General features: G+C 27.3%; 2 protein-coding genes across 2 annotated transcripts in view; both read left to right on the forward strand.

Annotated features, from left to right (window-relative positions):
• Nucleotides 1-22716, forward strand: part of LOC142328378 (glycine dehydrogenase (decarboxylating)-like) — a 53101-nt gene extending 30385 nt beyond the window's left edge. Inside the window, exons 8-10 of the mRNA XM_075372086.1 lie at nt 16778-16797; nt 19863-20052; nt 22636-22716. Of these exons, the coding sequence (XP_075228201.1) occupies nt 16778-16797; nt 19863-20052; nt 22636-22716 (291 nt within the window). The remainder of the gene's footprint in view (nt 1-16777; nt 16798-19862; nt 20053-22635) is intronic.
• A 1182-nt stretch (nt 22717-23898) lies between these two features.
• Nucleotides 23899-27841, forward strand: part of LOC142327662 (exportin-4-like) — a 35119-nt gene continuing 31176 nt past the window's right edge. Inside the window, exon 1 of the mRNA XM_075370887.1 lies at nt 23899-24016. Within this exon, the coding sequence (XP_075227002.1) occupies nt 23901-24016 (116 nt within the window). The 5' untranslated portion in view covers nt 23899-23900. The remainder of the gene's footprint in view (nt 24017-27841) is intronic.

The following is a 27841-nucleotide window of genomic DNA, read 5'->3' on the forward strand; positions in this document are numbered from 1 at the left end:
AATAACAAAATTCTTCTACCTCCATAATCTTTTCTCCTCCTTTTCACATTCAGTGGTCCATCTTTGTTATTTCTACTACATTTCATTACTTTTGTTTTGTTCTTGTTTATTTTCATGCGATAGTTCTTGCGTAGGACTTCATCTATGCCGTTCATTGTTTCTTCTAAATCTTTTTTACTCTCGGCTAGAATTACTATATCATCAGCAAATCGTAGCATCTTTATCTTTTCACCTTGTACTGTTACTCTGAATCTAAATTGTTCTTTAACATCATTAACTGCTAGTTCCATGTAAAAATTAAAAAGTAACAGAGATAGGGAACATCCTTGTCGGACTCCCTTTCTTATTACGGCTTCTTTCTTATGTTCTTCAATTGTTACTGTTGCTGTTTGGTTCCTGTACATGTTAGCAATTGTTCTTCTATCTCTGTATTTGAACCCTAATTTTTTTAAAATGCTGAACATTTTATTCCAGTCTACGTTATCTAATGCCTTTTCTAGGTCTATAAACGCCAAGTATGTCGGTTTGTTTTTCTTTAATCTTCCTTCTACTATTAATCTGAGGCCTAAAATTGCTTCCCTTGTCCCTATACTTTTCCTGAAACCAAATCTGTCTTCTCCTAACACTTCCTCCACTCTCCTCTCAATTCTTCTGTATAGAATTCTAGTTATGATTTTTGATGCACGACTAGTTAAACTAATTGTTCTGTATTCTTCACATTTATCTGCCCTTGCTTTCTTTGGTATCATTACTATAACACTTTTTTGGAAGTCTGACGGAAATTGCCCTTTTTCATAAATATTACACACCAGTTTGTATAATCTATCAATCGCTTCCTCACCTGCACTGCGCAGTAATTCTACAGGTATTCCGTCTATTCCAGGAGCCTTTCTGCCATTTAAATCTTTTAATGCTCTCTTAAATTCAGATCTCAGTATTGTTTCTCCCATTTCATCCTCCTCAACTTCCTCTTCTTCCTCTATAACACCATTTTCTAATTCATTTCCTCCATATAACTCTTCAATATATTCCACCCATCTATCGACTTTACCTTTCGTATTATATATTGGTGTACCATCTTTGTTTAACACATTATTAGGTTTTAATTTATGTACCCCAAAATTTTCCTTAACTTTCCTGTATGCTCCGTCTATTTTACCAATGTTCATTTCTCTTTCCACTTCTGAACCCTTTTCTTTAATCCACTCTTCTTTCGCCAGTTTGCACTTCCTGTTTATAGCATTTCTTAATTGCCGATAGTTCCTTTTACTTTCTTCATCACTATTATTCTTATATTTTCTGCGTTCATCCATCAGCTGCAATATATCGTCTGAAATCCAAGGTTTTCTACCAGTTCTCTTTATTCCGCCTAAGTTTGCTTTTGCTGATTTAAGAATTTCCTTTTTAACATTCTCCCATTCTTCTTCTACATTTTCTACCTTATCTTTTTTAGTCAGACCTCTTGCGATGTCCTCCTCAAAAATCTTCTTTACCTCCTCTTCCTCAAGCTTCTCTAAATTCCACCGATTCATCTGACACCTTTTCTTCAGGTTTTTAAACCCCAATCTACATTTCATTATCACCAAACTATGGTCACTATCAATGTCTGCTCCAGGGTAAGTTTTGCAGTCAACGAGTTGATTTCTAAGTCTTTGCTTAACCATGATATAATCTATCTGATACCTTGCAGTATCGCCTGGCTTTTTCCAAGTGTATATTCTTCTATTATGATTTTTAAATTGGGTGTTGGCAATTACTAAATTATACTTCGTGCAAAACTCTATAAGTCGGTCCCCTCTTTCATTCCTTTTGCCCAGCCCGTATTCACCCACTATATTTCCTTCCTTGCCTTTTCCATTGCTTGCATTCCAATCTCCAACTATTATTAAATTTTCATCTCCTTTTACGTGTTTAATTGCTTCATCAATCTCTTCATATACACACTCTACCTCATCATCATCATGGGCGCTTGTAGGCATATAGACGTTAACAATCGTTGTCGGTTTAGGTTTTGTTTTTATAATTCAAGTAAAAGGTAATAATGATAGTTCCTTAGAGCTATCATAGATATTTTTCACTCAACAGCTCAAATTAGTGATACTTTCATTCTCTTCATTTCCTCAGTGTTTGAAGATTTGAGGATCTTTTTTTTGCCTTGCACATTGGTAAAATAAGTGGTAAACATCACTATCAGTCTGAAGTTGTGTGATATTTCAGAATGTAATTCAAGATATGGTTAGTTTTTATTGCTTGAATCCCCATTTTACTTTGATCATTGGGGTACAGTTTACTGCATTATCTTAAAACTGGTTTACTTGGGACTAGATAAGATATCAAACTACTTTGGCTTCAGTCTATTATCAAATTTTATAATCTGTTGATTTATCTTTTTTATTATTCAGTACTGATCCTCCTCAACTTAAATTCAACACAGATCAGTTTATTATCACTGTCATGTAATGTAATTTTGATCATCTGTCATTTGACTTGTTGCTGTCTCCATTCTTTTCTGATTTGTGGTAATCTTTTAACATCCATAGAAAAGATTACACACTAACTTTATTTTTGTTTCCATTTTTTGGAACTCTGACGTTGAAATAGAATCTATCTGACATTAACATCCATTTCATTTTCTTCCAAAACCTAATCAAATATTTTTCTCTTGGTACAGATGCTTTATATATTTTTTCCACATACTAGTACTTTTTTCTCTTTCAAATTACGTTTTTTCCAGCCATATGTCATATAAATGTAATAAATTTTGACTTCATTTTTCCAATATTTTCTTTTATTTTCTATAAGCTACCTTTCTGGTAATTATTTTCTTCTGATCAATCAACCTCTTCTTCAATCAGTCATCCTTTGTTGTTTTGCACTGCCAATGTTTGAAAATAAGCAAATACAGTAAACTGTGGATAGTTTGGTTTAATCAGTGATTAGAGAAAACAAGCTTATTGAATATGCCTCTGTTATTTATATTTTATCTGTACCTCACAAACCTTTTTCCAATAGTCCAGAGGATATGGAACTATTGTAAAACAAGGGATACAGTTTATTATCTTGCCAAAGGCAATGTAACTTGTGACAATGCTAAAGTATGAGTTAACTTTGTCTTTCCAAAAATATTTAATTTTTACTAAAGCTTTCAAATTATAAATTTTTTACTTCACTATTTCACATTCCTCAAACCTTTCCGTCTTTGCTCATATACTTTTTCAAGCTCTGTATTCATTTCATATGACTTAATTCCACTTCTCTATCTTGTTACCATTTTTATTAGGTGCTTCCCATGCAATTACTATCAATTTTTTTATTTCATTTATAATTTTTTTTACTTTTTTTTTTTTTTTTAGTATACGTCATAGATATCTGGATCTCAGATTTCCTTAATAAACATAGTTCTTATTTCTGTAGCTTTTTGAGGGTTAATTTGAAATTACAATACTTCATCACCCATTTCTTGCAGTTTACCACCTTCTCTTTCATGTATTATCCTCCCACTTCTTCCTTGGTCTAACTCTTGCTGCCCTCAAGTCTCAATTTCCATCATTTTCTTGTATGGTTATCCTCCTTCATGTCCTACATCTTCTCCTGAACCTCAACTTTCTGCTATTTGAGTCTTTTTTCCCAGGTTTTCAGTCCTGGATTGTTTTATATTTATATATAATTTTTTAATGAAATCTTGAGTATAGGGCGAGTCAGAAATTTAATTTAAATGTAATAATAAACCTAATTTTCTTATTACAGGGGAGAGAAAAAATTCTTCAGTGTAGTAAAAGATTTTTATTAAAGCCTGCTTTAACTTTTTTATATAAATTTTTATATTATGACAGGTACTGTGATAAATGTAATTTCTCCATAAAGGCCCTAAGGCTTAAATTTAAATAATGTTCTATTTACTATTTGTTGTGTTTTTTACTTACAGATATAAGAATTTAAATTTCATATAAAATCTATCTGCTTACAATGAATTATTTTTAAAATAAATAATGAAGAAACAATCATAATTTTAGGTCTTTAAAAAATTGTATTTTTTTCTAGGTTTAATATTTCTTTTTTTGTTTTTTTATAAAACTAATATTTTTATTAGCCTAAAAATTTTCCTGAATTTTATTTGGATGATGATTCTTAAAACATTGTTAAATACTGAACATGGAAGTTTATAAATCCATGTGCTGCCCTTGTTAATTTTTAATCATCAAGCATACACTAATAGAACAAAAGAATTTGTGCTTATTTTATTCCAAATATAATTATGTGTTCATTTTAACAGTTTATAATCAATTATTAACTTGATGGGCTGTATCCCAGTTTAGTCTTTCATCGTTATCAATATGGAATGTTTGGTATCTAAATTATTTTAATTTAAATAGTAAAAGTCTTTATTTCTTTTTCCCTGGGCCACTCATTTTATTAAATTTATTCTCATTTATTATAAATACTATAAGAATTAGTCTCGCACAGGATTGTTTCAAATAAGTTTGTCATATGATATATATCAATTCGTGTAATGTACTCTTCAATGTTAGACTACTGCATAGTCAAATTTTGGCTTACCAGTCCTGAGATGTTGCTGTTAATCAAGCATCAGTGACTATGAAATAGCATTGTTAATGCATGCAGTCAGATTTAATAATAAAAAAAAAAACATATGTTGTAACTAGATTTGATTTCAGTATTTCTGTAATTTTTAAATTTTAACCGACTTGAAAAAGAGAAGAGGAGCTCATTCAATCCCTTACATTTGAAGTTAGTAGACCTTCAGGAAAATTGTTCTATTTTTTCTTCAGTTATTATTAATATTATGATTAAATTATATTCATATATCATTACTGACAAAATATATATCACAAACGTCAAAATAATGACACTACTTGTGTTATTATTTTGTTACAAAAGTAAGTTATATTTTATGTACTAGTTTATATTAACATGTGTGAATTTTATTTTTACTATTCAAAACTGATCAAATTTAAGAATTAGTTACATTTTATTACTAGTCAATTATGTTAACAATTTGTAATAAAGTTTTAAAATCCATTCAGTGACATTAATTATGTTAGAGGTATTGAGAATATATATTTAAAATTTATCTTTCAGTTTTACGTTCAGCATCATTTTTAGGTTTTTATATTAATATTAAAGAATAGAAAAATTTACCTTGTCATCAAACAATTTTATAAATGTTTTTTTGTTCTGAATGTTAAAAAAAATTCTTCTGTATTAATAAGTAATTCATTCATTATTTCATTATAATAGTCTGTATTCTGTTAAAATGTTTCTATACTATCGACAGAAAAATTGAGAAATTTACTTATGTTTTTTTTTTTTATTGAACATTTTTATTTTGTATGTAAAAAATACTTGTTAATTTATATTTAACAATAGAATTTAAAATATTTATCTAATCCAAATAAAATTTGTGATTGATAATAATGAAATCTTGCATCGGATACATTGCAGTAAAACATCAATAATTGGAACTTGGGTGATTTTAATATTTCTCCAACTTATTGAATTGTTTCAATGTTTTTACATCTTAATAAGGTAAACTTAATTACCAAGGTAGTACTGCATCAAAAGCTTACTACAATTTCTTACTAAAGATTTTATAAAATTAATTGTTCTAAAAAAATTCTTGTTTTTATTTATATTTTTTACATAATTATTACAATATATATTTTTTTAATACTTATTTTTATAATTTGTATTCCCTAAAAGTAAGAGTAATTTTTTTTTTTACTTTTCTCATTTTTCGTCTGTTTTTTTCTGTCCGCTGATATTGAAAGTAAGTTTTTCCAGCATTATTGTATTTATTTCATACTGGGAACTGTAGTTTAGTGAATTTATCCTCAAATGTATTAATATCATCCATCACGGTTGGGTGGTGGGTTATTCTTCTTTCTTTTTCTGTTTAGCTTCTAGGAATTACCGTTCAAGTATTATTTCATAGGATAATATGTATGAGTGTAAATGAAGTGTAGGTCTTGTACAATCTCAGGTTGACCGTTCCTGAGGTGTATGATTAATTAAAATTCAACCACCAAAAAACACCAGTATCCACGATCTAGTATTCAAAACTATACAAAAGTAGCCTTTACTAGGATTTGAACTTTAGAACTATCAACTTTGAAATCATCTAATTTGTGATGACAAGTTCACCACTAGACCAACTCGGAGGATTTAGGGTGGTGGGTTGTTGATGGTCTTATAAACTGTCCAACAAAACTGCAGTGATGCTGCAGGTTCCAGATTTAATTGTAATTAATTATTTTTTTTTATTTTACATACCATGTTGTTCATATACTTTAATTAAAGACTAATATTACCAATAACTCAGATGATGATTTTTCTTTTCTTCAGAAAAATCCTGAGTCAAGGGCAGGCAATGTTAGCACACATAGTATTTTAATTAAATCTGGTTCACAAGATTGCTTTTTTCTAGTCTTCTTGGTGAAGTCAGTATTTCTATTTAATTATATTAAATACTTTCTTTGTATTGCCATTATCTATGTTATAAGAGTTTGTTATACATTTTTATTCTGCATAAAATTTTGACGAAAACTACTCCATGTTTCAAAATTATCAAATTGATAATTTTAGTTAATAAAATTATTACCTTGTTAACCAAGCTGAAACAAAAATACTCTGTTAAAGAAATTTTTCATAATTAACAACATGACAGCACAGTTGATGCTATTCTGAAACAAAACCTGTGGAATATTTTTACAGTGGTAAAAACATTGGACCAAATATGTTGAGTAACAAGAATACTTCTTAAATTGAAGTCACATCTTGGAAGATATATTTTTTTTAATCCCTTAAGGTTAGATATTTTTGGAACAAACATCTATAATGGTTTATTTAGCAGATTGCTGAAGAGTGAGTCTGGATCTAATCATTCATTACCTCTAGTTGGGGTATATTTTATTTCTTTTTACAATATTTATCATTTTATTATTATTCACCCTTACAATAGACTCAAGCCAATTAAATTTCACCAGTTTTCCTCTCTGACCATTCCATAAATTTACATTATGTGATCCCTAATGATCATAATTTACATATACTCATAACATATGCATTCAAATTGTAATAAAAATTCAAATATTTATGTAACTGTATTTTATTAGAGTCCTGATGCATCTAAACACTTGTTCAGTTGATTGGTCATGATTCTAAACACTCCCAACTGCGGTTAGTTGGCTTGGTATGTTAATAATAAAAAACAAAAAATTGATTTTTATTTCTGGATATCGCTGCATATTTTATGCTAAACGTAAATTAAAATTTTTACTACACCAATTAGATGATATCGTGTTTCTTACTGATGGTACAAAATGTTTTAATAATGAAAAGTTTGCATTTGTAGTATTCTATTTCATTTATTTCTGAAATATGTAATGAACTATTACATATAGTGAATTATTTTATTTGTAACACAACTATATAGTGCTAATACTGTACTTATGTCTAATTATTAGGTAAAATCAACTTCGTGGAGTGGGTTGTATTTATGCCTTTCATTCGAAGAGTTCTTTATTTGATCCTGGTCTGACCTAACATTCATTATTTTAATAAAATTTGTACCTTATCATAAAAAAATGAATAGGGTAACTGTAACAGCACAGCAATGTAGCTACTAATAAATAAATGAACTTGAGCAAATTAATTATATAATCAGACCTTACCTGTCTGAATTGACACATTTTGTGAAATTTTATGTTTGTTAGGGCTATGCAGCAGCCAGCCTAAAATGACCAAATCCCATGTTTTAGTTACCGACTTTCAGACATATTCTTCTAACATTTTGCTGTTCTCATTTGGGACCGTTACTTTTTTTAAAATTTAATGAGTATAATGTTGTAGTATTGTGTAATAATGCGTACTATTTACTCTGTCAGTAGCTCTATTTTTATTTACATTATACTAGAGAAAGAGAGAGAGAGAGACGATGTTATAGAGTGGTAAATTTGTTTTGCTTCTTTAGATTACATCTTAACTTTATTATGCACTGTCCCACCAACTTATTATAATAATTCATGTAAAATTTATTTATAATGACAATTTATTCTTTCATTAATTTGAATTGATTATTAATAGGTTGTTACTAGCTATAATTTCACCATAATAACTACACATTACGTGTAATATAACAAATCCATGGTGTTCCTGTAAATAAGATATTTAGAGGCGATGGAATACTAGACTTAAATTTTCTAGTGATATGTTTGTCATATGATTGTTCTAATATTCTCAGAGTTAAATAAAGTAAGTTAAGTGTACTAAACAGCTAACAGTTTGTCAGTTGCTACCTAGAACCCTGTAGGCTTTATTTATTGTTTCTAAAACTTCTTAAGTGCTAATGATTTACTTAATATAAAGTTGATCAGACCTTAAAGTAATTCTGCCATTTTGTTTTAAATTAAATTTTTCAGAAAATGTCTATGTTTCCCACTAGATCTCTTTTCATTTATAAGGTGCTTCTCATTTTTTACAGAAGTGGTGATAGCTAAGAGTGAAAAGCTATTATATAACTAGGTAAATTTTTACAGAAAGTTTCAAAAAATTTTTCTTTTTATAACACTTAAGTTGTTTAATTGTATGTATGTGTGTGGGGGGGGGGTTGTAACTCTTCAGTGGATTTATGTAATACTGGTGCTTAAAAAAAATTAGAATACTATTCACCAAAGAAGGGTTACTGTACTGTTTTAAAGAAAAGACACGTTGACAAATTCAGCTGCATAGGAATATATAAATTTGTGTAATGGTTAGTTATTAAACTTCATTGATTGCATTGTCCAATTACACTGGACATACTGGACGCATGAATTCATGTTCAGATACTAGAAACTTGTATGCATTGCACATAACAGAATGAACTTTTTCAAATCAAATAAAAGAAACAAGACATATGCAAAGATATTATTCGTATCATGTGATTTTCAACATTAAAATCATGGATTCAACATACTTGAACAAAAATAAATTTATAAACTTTAAATTTCACTAAAACAACATATTGGATGAACAGATACAACATAAGCTGACTATATTATTCAATTAAATAATAAAGAGATTTCCCTAGCCTTTTTAAGATTGGTGGTGTCATTAACTAGCGTGCTACTGATAACTCCACTAAAAAAAAAAGTTGCTCTATAAGCTCTGCAAACGGCCCTTTGGAAGAACAGTTACTATGTTATTTGAAAATGAGTTATTTATAATTCATAATTTTAAAAGCAGTTTGTAGTCATAAGAAATGAACAATTTTTTTATAATTAAATTTACTGCAGTTTCTGTAATAAAATTTTCTTATTGGATAGATTTGAGAAAATAAACATTGTGTTGACATGGAAGTATGAAGTTAGATAAACAGATTCTGATTATAACTGATGTTCCAGTTATTGAAATTTTACTGTATTTGAATGTTGTATATTATAATAAATTATTTTATTGAAAATTTGTTAGATAGATTACATGCTGTGAAGGGAGGAAGATGTATCTTCTGTTAACCCCTTTATATTATTAGGAACTTAGGTTTCTCAGCCCGATGCAACTGCCAGTTGATTGATATTGGTTCAAATGTAATACTATGTTTTGTATTTGGTTTTTCTTATTATTTATGTCTTTCTCTTATGATTTAAAAAAAAAAAAAATTAAATTATTTTCGTAAATAGATAATTGTAAGTAGAAAACACTAAAAAACTATTTATAAAAAAATAAAGGTTTAAAACTAGGTACATATTTTCACTGTTAAATAAATAATTCCATTGTTAAAATAGTGTATGTGAGAAAATTAGCAAAAGTAAATATTAAAAACAAAAAAACAGAACTTAAAAAATAAACATTCTGTAAGAAATCTTAACATTAAAAAAATAAAAGCTGCTTACAAAAAGAGTATTTCTATCTGTCATTAATATTTTCAAGAAAATTCATTGTTGAGTAATGATAGGGACCAACATCTAATACATCTTAGAAATTATTAGTAAAATCTTCCAATGTAAAATTTTAAATGTTGCTTTTGTTTAACATACAAGTTAATTCTTTTCCATAAAATATTTATCTATCTTGAGATAAAATTTTATCTTATACTATCCTTTATAAAAAGCCATGAAAGGGGATGTTGATTACCAGATCATGGAAAGTTTAGAATAGTATATAATTTAACCAACTTTTTACTTAACTTCCATTGCTTAAAGCAGTATTACGTGATTTTTAATTCAACAGCTGTTTCTATTTGTTCATGATTATTATAAAATAGAATCTGTCAGGCTTAACATTTTTAATTTATTACAAATTTTACATCTCATGGTAACTGTAATTTGGCAATAGCTTGTTACTTGTGAAAAATAGTGATAAATAGCCGTAGGTTAATGCAGAGATCTTGACATTATATTATTGTATAAGCAGAATATGACTTTGTTTTAACTATATTGTATAATTTCATTTGTGTCTTATCAAATACATACAAAATTGTATCTTCGACCTGATTGTATACTTTATAATAATTTCGTAAAAATATTGTCTTTTACATTTTAACTCCTACAGTAAATAATAATAATAATTATTTTTTATATAACAATATATTCCTTTAGTACTTTTTTGTACTATTGGGCCTTTGTTTTATTTATTATTTTAAACGAATGAACAGTTGGTTATTGGATTTAATATGCATATGTATGAAATATTTTTGTCTTGGATTTTAAATTCTATCTATGGTTCGAATTAAGCATTGTTAGAAGATTATAAAAATACAAGAATGGCCACAATCAGCCATCAGGTCCACCTCAAAATGGCCGCCAAAATAAAAATTTTTATAATCATTACACAATAACATCTAGTTGATTCAATTACACTAATGTAAGGTTTACTAAGATGCATAAAATATATAAATATCAGTTTTGTAAATTAAGTGTAAGACCCCAAAATGTTGGAAAAAGTAACTTTTTAATGAAAAGAAAATGTGCCATAAAACTGCCAAAATACGAGCTAAATAAGTTATGTTTGTATGTATGTAGGACCCCAATAGAGGTCTATTAGAACCATAACAAACTCATTTGCACCACCTTTTTTTAAAAACGTTTAAAATTAAAAATTATAAAAATCTGTAACTTTTTAGTTGTAACAAGGAAAAAATGTTTTACAAGAATATAAATTATGATCTAACATAATATGTGAGTACCGAATTGCTCAGCCACCAAATAATGGTCACATTATCAAGGAAACTTTAAAACATAAAATTAATCCCTTGAAGATTTATATTACCTTAATATGCAATAATTACCTTATAAAGTACTGAAAATTATTAATTACAGCAAAAGTATGGTTCAAATATCTAATCAGTTAGGAAGTATAATTAAACAGTAATAACAAGGATGTTTGTTTGGGAAAGTCTTATAGACTTTTCAGTGATAACTTGTCTATTATTACATCATACATATTTTTTATATTTATTTATTTCTTTGTGTTTATTTTTATTTTTGCCAGTTCCTCCATACATGCTACATGCTGATGAAGTTTATTTAATATTTAACAAGTAATTATTTATCTATTTTTTTTATTTTACTACTTTTTTTCTACTTCATTAACTTTTATCTATTCTATTTCAGTAACCACTGAGCACCTCTCTTTCTTTGTAAGAGTCTTCAGATTAAAAAAAATACATTTTTTTCTTAAATCATTTGACTGAAAATTTAGTTGGCTTTCTTGTAAAAGTTATAATTTATTGAAAAAAAAAAAACACTTTTCATTGTTTTACTGTTTTTCTTGATATTAATAGTTGAATTAATTTTTTTTTAACCATGCTTATTTTTAATTTTTTATTAAATTTATATATAGATTAATCTATCTGATAAATTATTTTCTTGTTTCATTTTGTTCCCAATTAATAAATATAGTAAGTAAATAATTTAATTAGTCAGATATTCATTTTTTTAAATTTTTTACTGAAAATAATAGAATATATCACCTAATTTGAGAAAAAAAAATTAATAGTATTGACGTGTTGATTCAGAAAAACGTATATATAATATTTACAAATATGGATTTTATCAAATTGTTTTATAAATATGTATATATTATAGGTTTTAATTTATTTTAAGACTTGAAAAACGTATTAAAGATCTATTTTTAAAAGTCAATAGTACCTATTGTTAGAAAATAATAGCAATGTAAAATACGTATTATTTTTCATAGAAACAAAAACATAAACTAATATTAATTTAGAATATTGTTATTGAAGTAACAGAAGAGTTATTCATGGGTTTTCATAATTAATAATGCATTAAAGAATTATCAGTTATATTTATTGTCATTCTCACCATATTTTATTATTCAATTTAACTGCTGTTTATTTTTTATTTTTTCCAGCATTAAAAAGTAATAATGTGTAGCTACATTAAGGTTGTAAATGTTCAACTCTGTTCATATTTCATATGTATAAACAAACTTCTTAACAAATTCATTTGTATTTTAAAAAGTTCATTAATAAAAAAATTGATAGACAAATATTGATTTTTATGAAAAATAAATTTCAAATACAATGTGGATAACTAGAAGAAAAAATATTCTAAAGTTTGCAAAGAAGATTAATAAATCTACAAACAGTGGCTTAAATACATGTGATTTATTAAATTGCCATATTTATTGCTACTGTTGGTTAGAATTCTGTGTAATGATTTCATAATTACTAAGCACATTTCTTGAATATTATTGGCCGTAGCTTTCTTCATAAATGTTCTTAGAAAAACTTCTTTATAAAAGTTTGTACTCAGCACTTCTTTTGTCCAGTACCACTTTGGAAAATTAAGGGCATACAAAAAATTTGCTATTGCAACTTTCACATTTATTATTGCTTAAATCTTGTATATGGAAACAATACAGAAACTTTACCATCAAACTGAAACTTTCTTGAACTTGTTTTATAATAAATATTTTAAAATTGACTAATATATATCCAGTATATAATATAAGTTTCAAACTACAACTTTATTTGGTTACTCGATCTACTTCTTCTCTTTTATTACTTCTTATCATCTTCCTCAGCAGCAGTATGATGAATATTTAACTTTTTAAAAAATTTGGGTGTAGTTTCTTCCACATGTTGTTCATATTTGATTTCTAATTTAATCCATGTGCTTTTTATATCACCATAAATGTTCCAAAATAATATAATACTTGAGCGATTTTTATCAGTTTTTATTTTTATTACTTGCTTGAATAGGTGATGCAAATAATACTTTACTATTGACCCAGTCACACATCGGTTCATAAGCAGCAATAAGGATGTTGTGTTAGAAGACAAGTAAACAACTTTGACATCAGAGTGTAAATCATTTAACTGTTGTGTTTAGCCTTGAGCATTATGAGTTATCAGCAATATCTTAAAGAAATTTCAATCCTTTATGGTATTTTTTCACCTTACAAATGAAATTATAGTGTAACCATTGCTTAAAAAACAGTAGTTCATTCTATAGAATTACATTTTAAAATAAGATGCAATAAATTCTTGTGAAGTCTTTTTAGAGCCTCTGAAAAGTGTATTTTCATTACAGTAAACTAAAAATAGTTTTTAACAGTTTCCTCCTCATAGTTATATTTTTTTAAGAATCTTGGGGAATTTGGCAGTGATAATGAAATTAGCACTAGCACTTCATCAGTTAATTTGATGTTATGGTAATATTAATACTTAAATCTCTGGATCACATATGGCTAGTGTAAATAATAAATTCATATTTAAAATTTTCACCTGTTCTTAGTTAAGTCTTCATACAAGCTTATAGTCTTTCTTTATAGATTAATGCTGAAATGGATTCATGGCTGAGTTGATCTTTCATTACATTGCAACACATTTCTGTATTCTTCATAATGGAATCCTTTTTTTGAGGTAATCATTGACAACATTGGAGAGCAGTTCTTAATCTTAATATACTCTGATGTGGAATCTGATCTTTTACAACTGTAGCTACATAGAATAACATATTTCATAAGCTCGTGATATTTTATCAACATTTTCTCCTTCATCTACATACATAATTTCATCTACTTTATTCTATATTGTAATTGTACTTCTCTTCTTAGCTCCACACTTCACACTTTTTCAGAATTTGTTTTCTGATTATATTTAATAATTGAAATTATTATTCAATTTATAATGTAACACATTAACTGAATATTACATACCAAAAATCAAATACATTGCAGTTATAAGGAAATAAATAATCCACCAGTAATATAATACTTTCTTTCTTTTTCCTATTTAGCTTCCGGTAATTACCTTTCAGATAATACTTCAGAAGATGATATGTATATGTGTAAATGAAGTTCTTATACAGTCTCAGTTAGACCATTCCTGAGTGTGTGGTTAATTAAAACCCATCCACCAAAGAACACCGGTATCCACGATCTAGTATTCAAATCCATGTAAAAATATCTGACATTAATATAATCCAACTTAATGCAAAAACTCGGTACTATTAGTAAAACAGCAAATTAATTTCACAACAAAATTAATTACATTCATGACGTATTCACAATGAAAATTTTAATGGATGTTACCCCCCATTATAAGTAGTCAGTTTTTTGTTGTGTACCATCAGCAAGTGTTATGACTATTTATCCACTCATTTATTCTCTAAAAAATAACTTAATCCATTTTTTGAAAGTTTACACTGTATTGTTTTATATAAATTGTTTAAAAATAACCGTGAATCATTTTAAAGATTTTTTTAAAGTCAATATAATAAAGTAGTCAGTGTAAATGTTTTAAGTGTAACTCAGTATGTGTAAAACATTTAATTAAACATAATTTTTGTATAGATCTGAATACATCTTAACTGCCTTTAGGTTTGTTAACTAAATGTAGGTATGTTAATATGTGAAGTGTTTTAAAATGAAATGTTAAATACCGAAAACATGTTTATCTAATACATCTTCAGCAGTTAAAATTTTGCCAAATACTCATAGAAGGAGTTTGTAAGGTGATCCACTGTGTGTTTAGATGTTAAGTTTTTTATTTGTCTGTTTTCTTTTTATTGTAATTGGAGTTTTATTTGTTTAGTTATTTCTTAATTCTTAATAATTATGTTACATATTTGTTCTATGCGTGTGTGTGTTTGTACATATATATATATTTATGTTCATGAATATCTCTTTTGTTATAATTCTATTAAAAAAAAAATTAACAGTTTTAAGTATGGTTACATGTATATTATTGCCATATCCATTACATTTTATTTAATCTTAATAATAATATATTTCTGGTACAATTGTGCAAATAATTTTGTTTACATTGCTATTATCGTCTTTGTCTTTAGTATAACTAAATGTGTTATTTTTATAAAATATTTTATTTAAAATTTTTCTTGTTAATTTTATTATATTTATATGCTTTTGATTTTTAAAATAACAAAATATTTTATTTTATTTTATTTGTTAATTTTTTACAATGTTATTTTTGTTTGATAGTTTTTTGTCAAATTATTTGCTGATCTAATTACATAAATATATTTATTTAGAAATTAAGATGAATTATCTCTTTTTTTTGTAAAAAAAAAAAAAAAATTGTATAAACTAAATTTTTATTATTGATATGAAAGTTGTAATGACAATAAAACCAAATTAAATCTGTAAGTTTTTGTTTTAATGCGGATGTTATCTTGGAAGTAAAGACTTTTTTTGATTGTAAACATTTTTAATAAGTAATTATATATATTAAACATGTTTTACTATTATGTATTTTAGTGTATCTCTTGACTGCCACAAATAATGAAGCAGATGCATTAGCTTCTAACTGCCGACTGAAAACCCACTGAAATTGCTTCAGTTTCTTTTAAATTTGAGTGAAAAATATATTGCAAAACACAATGGTCTTTGTCATCCATCCTCTTTTGCACATTTTGGATAGCTTGGCACATTTCTGGTGCACTTTTCTATCTGGATTACTTAGAAACTTGTTCCTTATGACATGGAGTTAATGTATAGGGTGCTAAACTGATTCTGAAAGATTGTGCCATCAAGTTGCATACAAATAGATTCTACATGCTTCTTTTTTTGTGACTAAATGATGCTATTCAACTGAACAGTATTATATTTCTGATTTCTCTATGACTCACATGTCATTTTCAATAATAGTTTTGCAAAATTCATCACCTATACAACCTGTAAAAATTTCTAACATGGAACTGTTTGTATTTGTTTGTGGTGTTCTTTACACATATCGAACGTGCACAAATATTCAGAGATGGCTTTTCCTAGAACTGCTCTATAAATATCCAGAAAAATTACATTTGAAACTGAGGTAGTGGACTTCAGTCTTTTTTTTATTTTCACTAATACTCTTCTTAACGTTTTTAGTGAGGATCAAGGGTTGCCCAGAATACATTGTCATATTTATTCATTCCTCCAATCCTAAATATTTGACACAATTTTTATACATTTCTTTCATTCAGAAATGAATGAAGCCAAAAACGTTTGGTTTACAAAGCATTTGATAGATGATAACAAACAATGCTAACCGACCAACTGACCTTGAGTGTTAAAAATGTACCAATCTACCCGATCGAGTACAAACCTGTTGTTACTTTCAAGATAGGACTTGTATTAAGTTTTTGCAAATTTAATACTTTGTTTTATATTTCTAATTTTAATTTAAAAAAAATTATTATTAGACATTTATAAAAAGCAGAATTTATGTATCAGCTTTTTTTCAAATATTGTATAATTTTTACTGTGATAAATTTATTATTAATATCAACATTTTTGTGATATTTTTTTACAGAATGATATCGGTTCTATAGTGTATGATTATACCAGGGGTGCACTGGTGTCGAAATGCCATTCTGGTACTGTTTTTTGGAAGAAATAAAAAATTGTTCTTACACATAAAATTTGTTTTAACTTAAATCCGATAAAAATTATATCTTAAGTTACAAAAATCAGACCACACGAAAATGGTCTTTGCCTTTAAATATCCATAGGTAAATGGCAAGAAAATAAGTCACTAAAATCTAATTTATGAAAAAAGAATGTACATTTTTCATAACATCGTCATGTAGTCAAGTCGCCTGTGGCTGTGGACCATATCTTGCAAACTGCTATAATACAAAATGAAATGTTCCAGTACTGGAAAATTTATAAGCACTCCTGGTATCTAGTATATACTCAATCACAATGATGTCAGTTTGTGGAATGTAAATATTTAGCTTAATATAATTAAACGAATTAATAATTAAAATTTTACATAATTCAGATTTTTCAAGAAATTGTTTTATTAAGTTTACCCTTATATTTTGAAGATATGTAAATCTTGAGATGAGATATTTTTTTAATTATTCAGCAAATTGATCAGAAATTAATTTTCTGTATTAATTTTATAACATAATTCAGCCTTAAGCATTAACATCATTAAATCTCTTTTGACATTCAGGAGCTTATTGTTAATTTAGTTGACTTTAATGAAGTAATTATCTTCTGGGTTGTATAGTTTATTTGTGATTGTTTACTACTTGCTACATGGACTACTTTACCAAAATTACAAAAATACATAATTACATGACATTAAAAAAATGCATATGGATCTTCTTTATGCTTGACTTTAGTTTTGTCATAATTATATTATTATTATTTATGTTTTTCTCTTAAATAAATTTTCCTTACGTTTCATTATAATAATGAGTCCGCACATACCTGCAGATAATATATTCATAAAACCCTCTGTGGTGTATAAAATCATAAACCCTAAAGCATTATATTACAGCTATAACTTAATTGTTTGAGGGAAAAGGGCAGCTGTAGTGTTATATAGAAATAAAGAACTGTATGTAATTTAACACATCTTGAACAGATGTTTCACTATGAGATTTAACATTTGCAGATCTTTTAATTCCAATTTATCCTTTATATATTTATTCTTTCATTACAGTGAAATATAAATATAAAGATGTTAGCTGTAGACCACTAAAAAGTGAATGGACTGTTGATAAATGTCAACACACTCCATATATGTCATAGCCCATTGCCATCCAGTTACTCTCCCTCATGAGTTCATTATTATTAGTTTCGTGGTAATCTTGTTAAAGACATTCATAAAAATTAGTTAGCATGCATAAACAATAAATTTATGATTTTTTTTGTTGGTGATGTTGTTTTAATTGATGCAGCTAATTTTGCTTAACTACTAGAGATGTTTATCAAAATAAAAAACAAAACCACATACCAATAAAAATTACAGAAGTCATTTTTTCAGTTAAAACATTAAAATTTACTATTTGTATCTTTACTGTTATTGATTAAATGAATCAAAATGGAGAATTTTAATTTTCTTCAGTTGTGGAAATTTAAGAATTGAAATAATAATCTTAAACAATATGTCATGTACTATTATTTTATTTTTTTTTTATTGAGAATATTATTATACTGTGTTGAAATTGAATTAACCAAAACAAATTCCATAACTATCTTTATGAATCATGTTTAATTGTGTTTGTGATATTGTGACATGTTTTTGAACAAATTAACCATTAAAATCTTCAAATTACCTTTCCAATAGAAGCTGAGATAAGTTATTTTAAGTATGTTAATTGTTATGTAAATATAATTTCTATCAGTGCTACCCAGCATCAATTGCAGTTTTACATAAGGTGCAGTGTACCCATTTTAGTTGCAGAAAACTGTTGCTCTTAAGCAGAAGTTATAACTTATTGTTATGAAGTGGAGTGATGTTTCTTGAATGATAAGTATTTACTCTCTCAACTGAAAGTCCTTAAAAAAGAATTGTTTTTATACAATAAAGAAGAGGAAAGGCAAAAATTGGAAATATTCCAGCTATAAAGTATGAATTTGAGTGATTTTACAGGCAACAGTTTTTGCTACAAGTCTCAGATTTTGATAAAATGTGTTAACATAAAAATACTACTTGAATTCATTGTTTTTTGAATCTACCAATTAAAGTTGAGTGCATATTAAGATAACTGTGTAAAACGAGTGGAGGGCACAAATAATTTACTGATTTAACCAAATGTAATATATATATATACAAATACACATATTTGGCACTATAATTAAGCAGTTTTAGGTGACATAAAACACATTTAATTCCCAAAATGATCTACTCATTTTCAAGGATAACTACCCTGGTTCTGGGTAATACTAAACATATTTCTTCAGCATTTATGTTTTTTCAGTATTGAAACAAGTTAAAAAAAAAATTGAAGGGTATGAATTAGATGTCAGTTGCAAAGGCTATGTTTAATAAACAGATTCTCATTGATGTTATATTAAAGAGAACTGGATGTTCATTTTTGTGGCATTTTTAGCATAACTGTTAAGGCTATTTAAAATAAGGTTGTTAACATAATTGTTAAGGCTATTTAAAATATACTAAAATAATTATATCTAGGTAGGTTTAGTGAAGAAATAAGAAATGAAAGTTTTCTTTGTAGCCCTCTTCAGTGAGCTACTGCTGTCAATCACACTGAAATGCAGGTGATATTTATATATGATAGTGGCAGTTTCTTTATGTTTATCACAGGGATTATCTATTCTGTGATCAATTAATGTAAATTCATTGTCAAATGTTTTGACCAAATTTCAGAATTTTCTTTTCCTGTTTATTTAAAATAACGGTTTTTTAAAATTAATTTCTGGGTTTATCAACATTACTCGACAGTAGTGCAAATAAAATATTTTAAGAAGTGATGAGAAGTATACATTTTATGTAACTATAAGGTAAATAGAAAAATAGGTATTTTATGTTGTATATACTGAAAGATACATAATTTAGGTTTTGAATGTAGTCAAACTATTTTATATTTATATTCAGTTGATCGATGCTTCTTTATCATTAATGGAATTATTTTGTGTAGATTGGCTGCTGCTGTTTATCGTTTGAGTGAAGTTGAACGCAAAGTTGTTGAAGCAAAATTGACATATTTATTAAGTCCTGAAATTGGGTGCAGTATAATTTGGTTTTTACATCAGTGGACAGTATCTTATATTCAGATGGATGAACTTTTGGATTCAAAGATACAAATACAACCCAGGAATGCATCTGAGGTAATAATGATAAATCTGTTATACTATAATTTGAGTTGTCATTTGAGCTGATGTAAAATCTATTACTATAAATAAATTGTTATTATTTGTTATTGACTTTCTAAAATGTTGGTAACTGAAATCTCATTCACTCGAAATAATTGATTATTCAAATTTCTTTATTTCTCTCCCTCTTCACGAGATAAAACCTGTTTAAAAATAGAAAAGTAGCTGACTTGATTTTTTTGAACTTAACAACTATAAAAAAAAATAATTCCAGGAAATGTTCATAACAGAAATAATCAGTTTATTCTGCCTGTGTTTGTTGTTTAAATAATTATTGTACATTGTACTCAGAATGTTAAGGGCTGCTTCTTTAAAGAAGCTGCAAAAAAATACACGTGTTTAACTACATGCTTCTTTTCTCATCAGATTTTTCAACATACATAAAGAAAATTAAATTTCAACTCAATTCTATTTCTGGTATATTTCGTTTGTTATTTGATATTTATTACTTTACAGTGCTTATATATTTTTTTTGTATTGCATTTTGTGAACACTTTTTTCTTGTTTTTTTAAGACTTCAGTTATTGCTAACTGCACAACATCTATGTGTTAAATAACAATACTGTAAATATATATTGTACTAAATTATGTATACATTGTAGTATTGTATAATCTTGTCTTGCTATAAATAGGTCTGCAGAATAGTTTTCTTGGACTGTTACACATTATACAGTACTACAGAACTCATGCAATTGAAATTTTAGTAATTAAAAAAAATTAATTTTTTTTAAACTTAACTTTGTTACTGAGGTTTGATTGTTTTATTTATTTTATTTCTGTTCTAAAAGTCTGCTTATTATTGATTAATAATCTTGTACAATTATTGCTATACATTTTAACTGCTTAGCTAATGAATCATACAAAATTGCCAGTTACGTAAATAATGAAGTGAACAAAATGTTTATTGGTTAGACTGTAATTTATTTAAATTGAAAAACATGTTATTTTAGTATTTTAGAGTCCGCACACCAGATAAATTCTTATTACTAACATATAATTCCTTTTTTAAAATTTTAGATAGGTTAACTTTGAGATAATAATAAAGACAATAAAAGTTACTTGTGTAATGATTCATTCAAAACTAAATAAATAAAGAACAATACGTTTGTTAATAATCAGATAAAAATAATTAGAAATTATAGGTTCACAGGACTCTTTACAAAGTAAAAAAGAAATAATTATTTGATTTCTTAAATTATACTTTTTTTAGAATTGATAATGTATTGATTTTAACATACAGTTTCATTGTTAAGTTTAATTGGGTCAAACTGTAATCCTGTAGTTAAAGTAATTCAGCTGTGATTCACCAGAAAATGTGAAAATGAGCTACCATTTATGACCATGATGCTTTGAACATCTTAACATAAAAAAATTTTACTGCTACTGAAAAGAAATTCTACTGCAATACATTTTGTTGAGAAATTTCATTGGTTCATCTTTTATTGTCTGAACTGGTGATTATAATTTGTTGACATAGGCTTACATCATGTTCTTCAGAGATAGTAGCATATTGTTACCAGATAAAATTGTATTGTCTATTTTTTGTTTTTACTTTAACAGTAATATTGAATTTTATAGGTTTTCCTTTTATATAAATAAATTATTTTTCATAATAAATAATAGTGCAATAAATAAAAAATATGTTTGAAAAACTTATCAAGGGAATAGAATTTTTTTGCCTTAGAAATATTACACCATTAGATTTTTCCTTTATTGTCATTGTAAATTTGAATTTATTAAAATTATTACTTTCAATAATATGGCGTCAATTTTAGAACTGTTTAAAATTGAATGAGGAAGAAGGTATTGCTTTTTAATCTGTTTAACAATTAAACTCGGTTCATTTAACAAATTATTTGAAGTTTCACCCAAAAGCAATAAACAAAAAAATGAAAAGAAAAAATTTGTTAACTATAAATCTTTTACAGGAAATTATATGACTTACTAACAAAATATGGTATTAAGATAATGCTGGTCTGAATAAAAGTTTGACTCTACTGAAAGAAACATTGTTAAACTCAACCTTGTGTTGCTACCAAATTTATTTGATATCTTTGTTTAAGGAATTTCAAATGTCAAAACTGATAATAAAATCTACAACGGATCACTTTATAACAAATGTCTTTGTTATAAAGAAACAGTTACAGCTACAAAGAATGTAGTGTGTATTACAAAGAATATTTCTACAGTTAACAGTAATAAATTTATGAAAAGCATTCTACTATAAAAAGTGGGAATAAAAGTCTAAATTTTGTGTGATCAGACTTGGTTGTTTGATTAAAATATCATTGCACAGGTTTTTTGATTAGATGACTTTATTTGTAAATATATACAGTAATTTAGTTTTTTCATTATTTTATTCTCAGTGATCAGGTATATTGACAGTGGTTAAAAGGAAATATGAACTATCAGGAATGTAGTCATTTGGTACAAATAAAGTAACTTTTTTTATGATATTTGCTAGAACAGGTTGTCTTATGTGACATGATATAACTGATATGTAGTTTTATTTGATTCTTATTTTATTATCTGTGGTAGATTAATGACCAGCATGATAAATCTATGCATTATATTATTTGTAAGTTACATTTGTCAGAAAGATTTGTATATGGCACATAATTAATTCAATCCATTCTGTGTTTTTTTTTTTACAACTAATGTAAGACAGGGATCTTAGAAAAATTAAATACTGGAATATTTACCATTTAATTTTTTATGCTGTAAAAGCAGACCGCATCCAGTGAAACCTTTCCAAACATTATTTATCATTTTAATCTACGGTGAGTAATTTCTTAAATACTGCTTTGGCCTTAGAAATCATGTCCTGTCATTGTACCTTTTAATTAGTGCAACAGGTTTCCTGAGATGTAACAGGTTTTGTAAAAACCATTAGGTTAAAAAATGTAGTTTTTTTTCTTTCCCTGGACCTGATAGTATTCTTCATAATTTTCTAATTATTTGGATTCTTTAAGTTCCCTTATTTCATTGTATATAATTGCCTGCTGCAGAAATATTACCCACAATGCAAATCCTTTAATCCACTTGATCTTGGTTTGGATTTAGACCGACTACAGACTTTACTAGGTAGTTCTAAACCGAATTTGAATTCTTTTAATATTGTATCACAAGTTAGTTTGGAAACAAATGAAATTTGTAATCATTGATGAATACTGGATGTATAATCTGGAAAATGAGTTTTTGTTAATGGCTGTGGTCTTTATTAAATAAAATAAAGAAAACGTTCTGTGATTGCAAGTGAAATGAAGACAAATGATTATTAAAACAACTCTTGAGAAGTGGTTGAAGAAGAGAAGAGAAAAAAGGAAAAAAATAAACTTATAGGTGAAGTCAAGAATGGATGGTAAAGAAGACAAAAGTACAGTGTTAAACAGAAACATTTGGAGACAGGAGTGTGTAAGAGGCCTGCTTCCACTTGGCAGAATATTATATCATGATGATCAGGTCTGTGGATCAGTTAGATTGTTTTTCATACAAATTACTTAGAATAGACCTTACTCTTGTTTAGGGCGTCCCTGAAGTAAAGTAGTTTTAAGAAAACCATTTTTTTTTGTTAGAGATTAGGAATTATACATTTATTAACTACAGAATTCAAAAGTTTTATGTAGTTTAAGCAATAACTTGTACACATATGGTAGATTAACTTTTTTTATTTTAAATAAAATATTTTTTGATTGATTTTTTATCTTTCTTTTTGTAATTGTTTAATGTGACTAATTTACTGATTTTATGTTTTTTTGTTTACTTAATAGTGTGGTTTCATGGCATATTGGAATAAAACTGGTATGATGAATTTTATACTGAGCAAAGTAGAATCAAATTTGTCTAGCTACAGTTGGGAACCTGGTATTGTAAAAGAGACTGTAGATTTTCTTGTTTCTCTAACAGAATACGGAAGCCAGTAAGTTAATATTTTTAAAATACATCATTGGAAATTTGTAATTGATATTAACTGATTGGTTATTAATCCCAAATATAATAAGCATGCCACAGATAGCTTAGAAGGAATCTTCCAGTATTATTTAGCATCTTATCCAGTGAGCAAATTCTTAAATTTTTTTTATTTATACCCTCGTAAAGATTTATATCTGATGCTAGACATTCGATGCAGTGTCAGGTGTTAAATGTTTGGACAATTCATAGAATTAATACCTATTTTCAAAGTTCATATTTACTTGAAGACCGAGGGAACTGAGAATAGTAATTTTATTTTGATAGATTAAGGTAAATAATAGTTAATGGAAATCTTGCTATTAAATCTTTTCTTACGTACATTCGAAACAAGAATGAATGACAGAATGACATGTTTTTTATCAAATATCTCAGCATAACTATAAGTGACTGGACAGATTCTCAGCTCTTCTTTCTAAGTTGATCTGTTTTGTCTATATCTACAGAACTTTGGATTGGGGATTGGCATATTATTTTTAAACCACCTTTCATTAATTTTCTAATGCTACAAAATCTTAATAGCCTTTTTCTTACGGTATATTCAATAAGTTCAATTGTTTAGGAATAGATGTTGATAGCAACTGGTGTATGCTGTATCCATTAATTTAATTAGGAAATATCTGTTTCATTCACTGAATTAATTTTGCCATCTGGTATCTAAATTAATGATGTAATTACTACTAATCTAATTATAATTATAATTTGTAATACATTCCATATCAGTTATTTCTTTTTTGATAGAGTTGATAATGTTTTGGTAATGTTTAAAGAAAAAAAAAATATAAAGTGACCCATAAATTTCCATGACAGGAAAATAAAAATTTTGTGAAAATTATTTTTATTTATTTTCATATGTTTATTCTTTATTCCTTCTTAACCTCAAGCCTCAGGCACCTTCCGTTCTTGTTTTTATTTAATTGATTTCAAGGAGTTAATAAGAATATTAGTAACTGTTAATAATATTAATATCTTAGTTTTTAGTATATCATTGAGGTAGGTTCTTTTTCAATTTCTTCATTCCACTTAAATTCAATAATTCTAGTTCATTCTTCATCTAGCGGAGGGTGTGACCTACCTCGATGTTGTGCTGGCTGGTAGTTTCTACTGCTATCTGGCTATTCTGGGGCTTGGCAGCAGACTGTGGTTTACCAATGGGACTGGCTTACTGGAATTTTCCACAGGACGGTTGAAAGAACCAATGGTTCAGTGTTTTGACCTAGTTAACCAACCTCACAGGATTTTTGAATTTGTCCCTTGTTGGCTGTCAATACCATTTGCTCCTTTCACTCTAGGTAGGTATTCTCCTTTCTTTCACGAGGTCAAGCTTTTTATATCTGGGACAGGTCAGTAAAATGATCCCTCTTTTTCTCCACCTGTTGCCACAGGTTGAACTGCTTTTCATTTCTTTTCTGTTTTTGAACTGTTACTAGTGAAACTGTATGCCGCATTAAGTTTTTAATTTAGGTTAGTTAGTTTTACATCTGTGAGGATGGTTCCTTCCAGTCATGTGTATGAAATGTGTGATACTTTTTATGGCTGGCAGGAGAGGTTGCCTTGTAAGATATTGTTTCATACAGGTTATGCTGGCGTAAAGGATGAAGAATTCAATATTTTTATGGAGAGCAAGCAGAGTAGCTTTATCTATTTTAATTGTTCCTAACTACCTAGGGATGTTGGAACTCCTGCTGTCAGTCCTTGTTTGATTCCCATGTTTTTGATAAGTAAGGTTTTGTCCATTTCATCTCCTGTGGACTCCAGGAATAATGAAAAAAATGTTTTAACTAGATGGTGTAGTGACCTAGTTCTAAAATTATTTGGCCTGATCATTTAGTTGAAGCAAAATGTAGAGTTGATGGCTGAAATATCAGTTCTTTCATCAAACAAAATTGAGATATTAGTGAAAAATAATGTGATTTGGGAAATAAATTCATTGCACTTACAGAAAAGCTAACGTCTAATAAGATATCTGAAATTGAGAATGAGTTAGTGACTGAAAAGGTAATTATTGAAGATATGCCATATACAGTGTTTCAGTTAGTTAATAAAAATGCTAAAAACACAATATTAAGATCAAGTATGGGTTGAACTTTGCCACTGTAGGTAGCCTTGCTGAAATGTTGGGAAAAAATTGTCTCCCCTGCAGTCAAGGTTTTGGATGTTGAGACTGTATCAAAAACAGTTATTCAAGCTGTGATTGGCAGAATGGAAAATCCAGCAATAGATTAAAAGGGACTGAGCCGGCCAATCAGCTTAAAATAAATAAAAAATGCATAGTTGGTTACAGCGCATTAAATGAAGGTTTGGTAACACCGAGGAAGGACCCATTTCTTGTGTGTTACTTGGTTCAAAGTGAACCAGTGCTGTTGAGAAGATTAAGGACTTTGTTAAAAGTGCAGTGATTGCTGATTCAGTTGTATGCACTAAATTAGTCATCATAAAGTCTGAATATAGTCATTCCATATTGTTAGTGAGGATAATTATACATTAAATGCTTCTGAAAGGTAGCTGAAGGGGGTCCTGGTATTGCCTTTTTATGGTAAATTAAAACCTGAATATTATAGAGGTTTTTAGCTTCCATAAAAAGTTTTTAAAATATTATTATTTTCTCTTTATTAATATCTTATTCTTGCTTTCTGATGTTATTGATAGAAGCCCGTATTCATATAACTAAAGCAGGTTTAGTAATCGCAGTCTTAGACCAGTGATGTACTATTACATATTTAGGCATTTTACCATTTATATAAACTATATACATATTCATAATATTTAATACAATTTATATTAATATTAATCTGTATGGGGGTGTATATATATACTCACACATAAAAGATAGAAGATGATATATATATATATATATATATATATATATATATAATCATCTTCTATGTTGCTTCCTGAAGTGTTCCACATATATTTATCCCACAAGCTTGTATGGGATTCAATTTACTATCTTTTCATAGTCTGTTATGTAATGATGTGAATTTAATTAAAAAATAGTTACTCCATTTTTTATTTATTTTTAAATTGTATAGATTTTATAAAAGACAATTATTTTTTTTTTTGTACCTTTATATCCAAAAAATAAGGTGTGTGATATCTTGCTTTTTGATACAAATAAATCAAATTTGAAATTTAAAACCCTAAAATCAAGTTAGTAGTGTATTTTTTATATTATGTTTGGAATTTTTATTTCTATGGATCAGTTTTTTTATTTAGTGTATTTTGAATTGTTAAGAATCTTTTCGGGGAAATTTTTATTTTCTGTTAAGGTCATTATGAAATTGAACCATGTTCATTTTGACTGAAAACTTCATGTTAACTTTGAAAGTATTTATTTAATTGCTTTCATATTCATCTAAATTCATAGAAAATGTTTTAAAAATGTAACCACTTTATAAATGTTTCTTTTTAGAGTCCTTCAAAAAAATCTAACATTCTTTTTACTGAGTGCTTTTTCCCAACAAACCTTGAGATTTTATTAGTTAATATAATTTAAATACCTTTAAAAGTATAAGAAAAAGAAACTTACTTTCGAGAGAGGTATTTTAAATATCCTCCTTTTATTATTAGAATTATATATAAAGGAAGAGTTATGTTGGATAGCTGTAGGAGTGAATTGGAAAATTAAAATCAAGAAAGTGTTCAAAAATTACAAAAAAGATTGCATAAAATTGAAAACTGATTTAAAACATTATCACTAGATGCTGAATAATTAATATGTATATATAAAGTAGTACCTACTTGATATTCTGATGCTTAAAAATTAAGAGACTGA

Source organism: Lycorma delicatula, chromosome 7, assembly GCF_047948215.1.
Source record: "Lycorma delicatula isolate Av1 chromosome 7, ASM4794821v1, whole genome shotgun sequence".
Taxonomy (NCBI): Eukaryota; Metazoa; Arthropoda; class Insecta; order Hemiptera; family Fulgoridae; genus Lycorma; species Lycorma delicatula.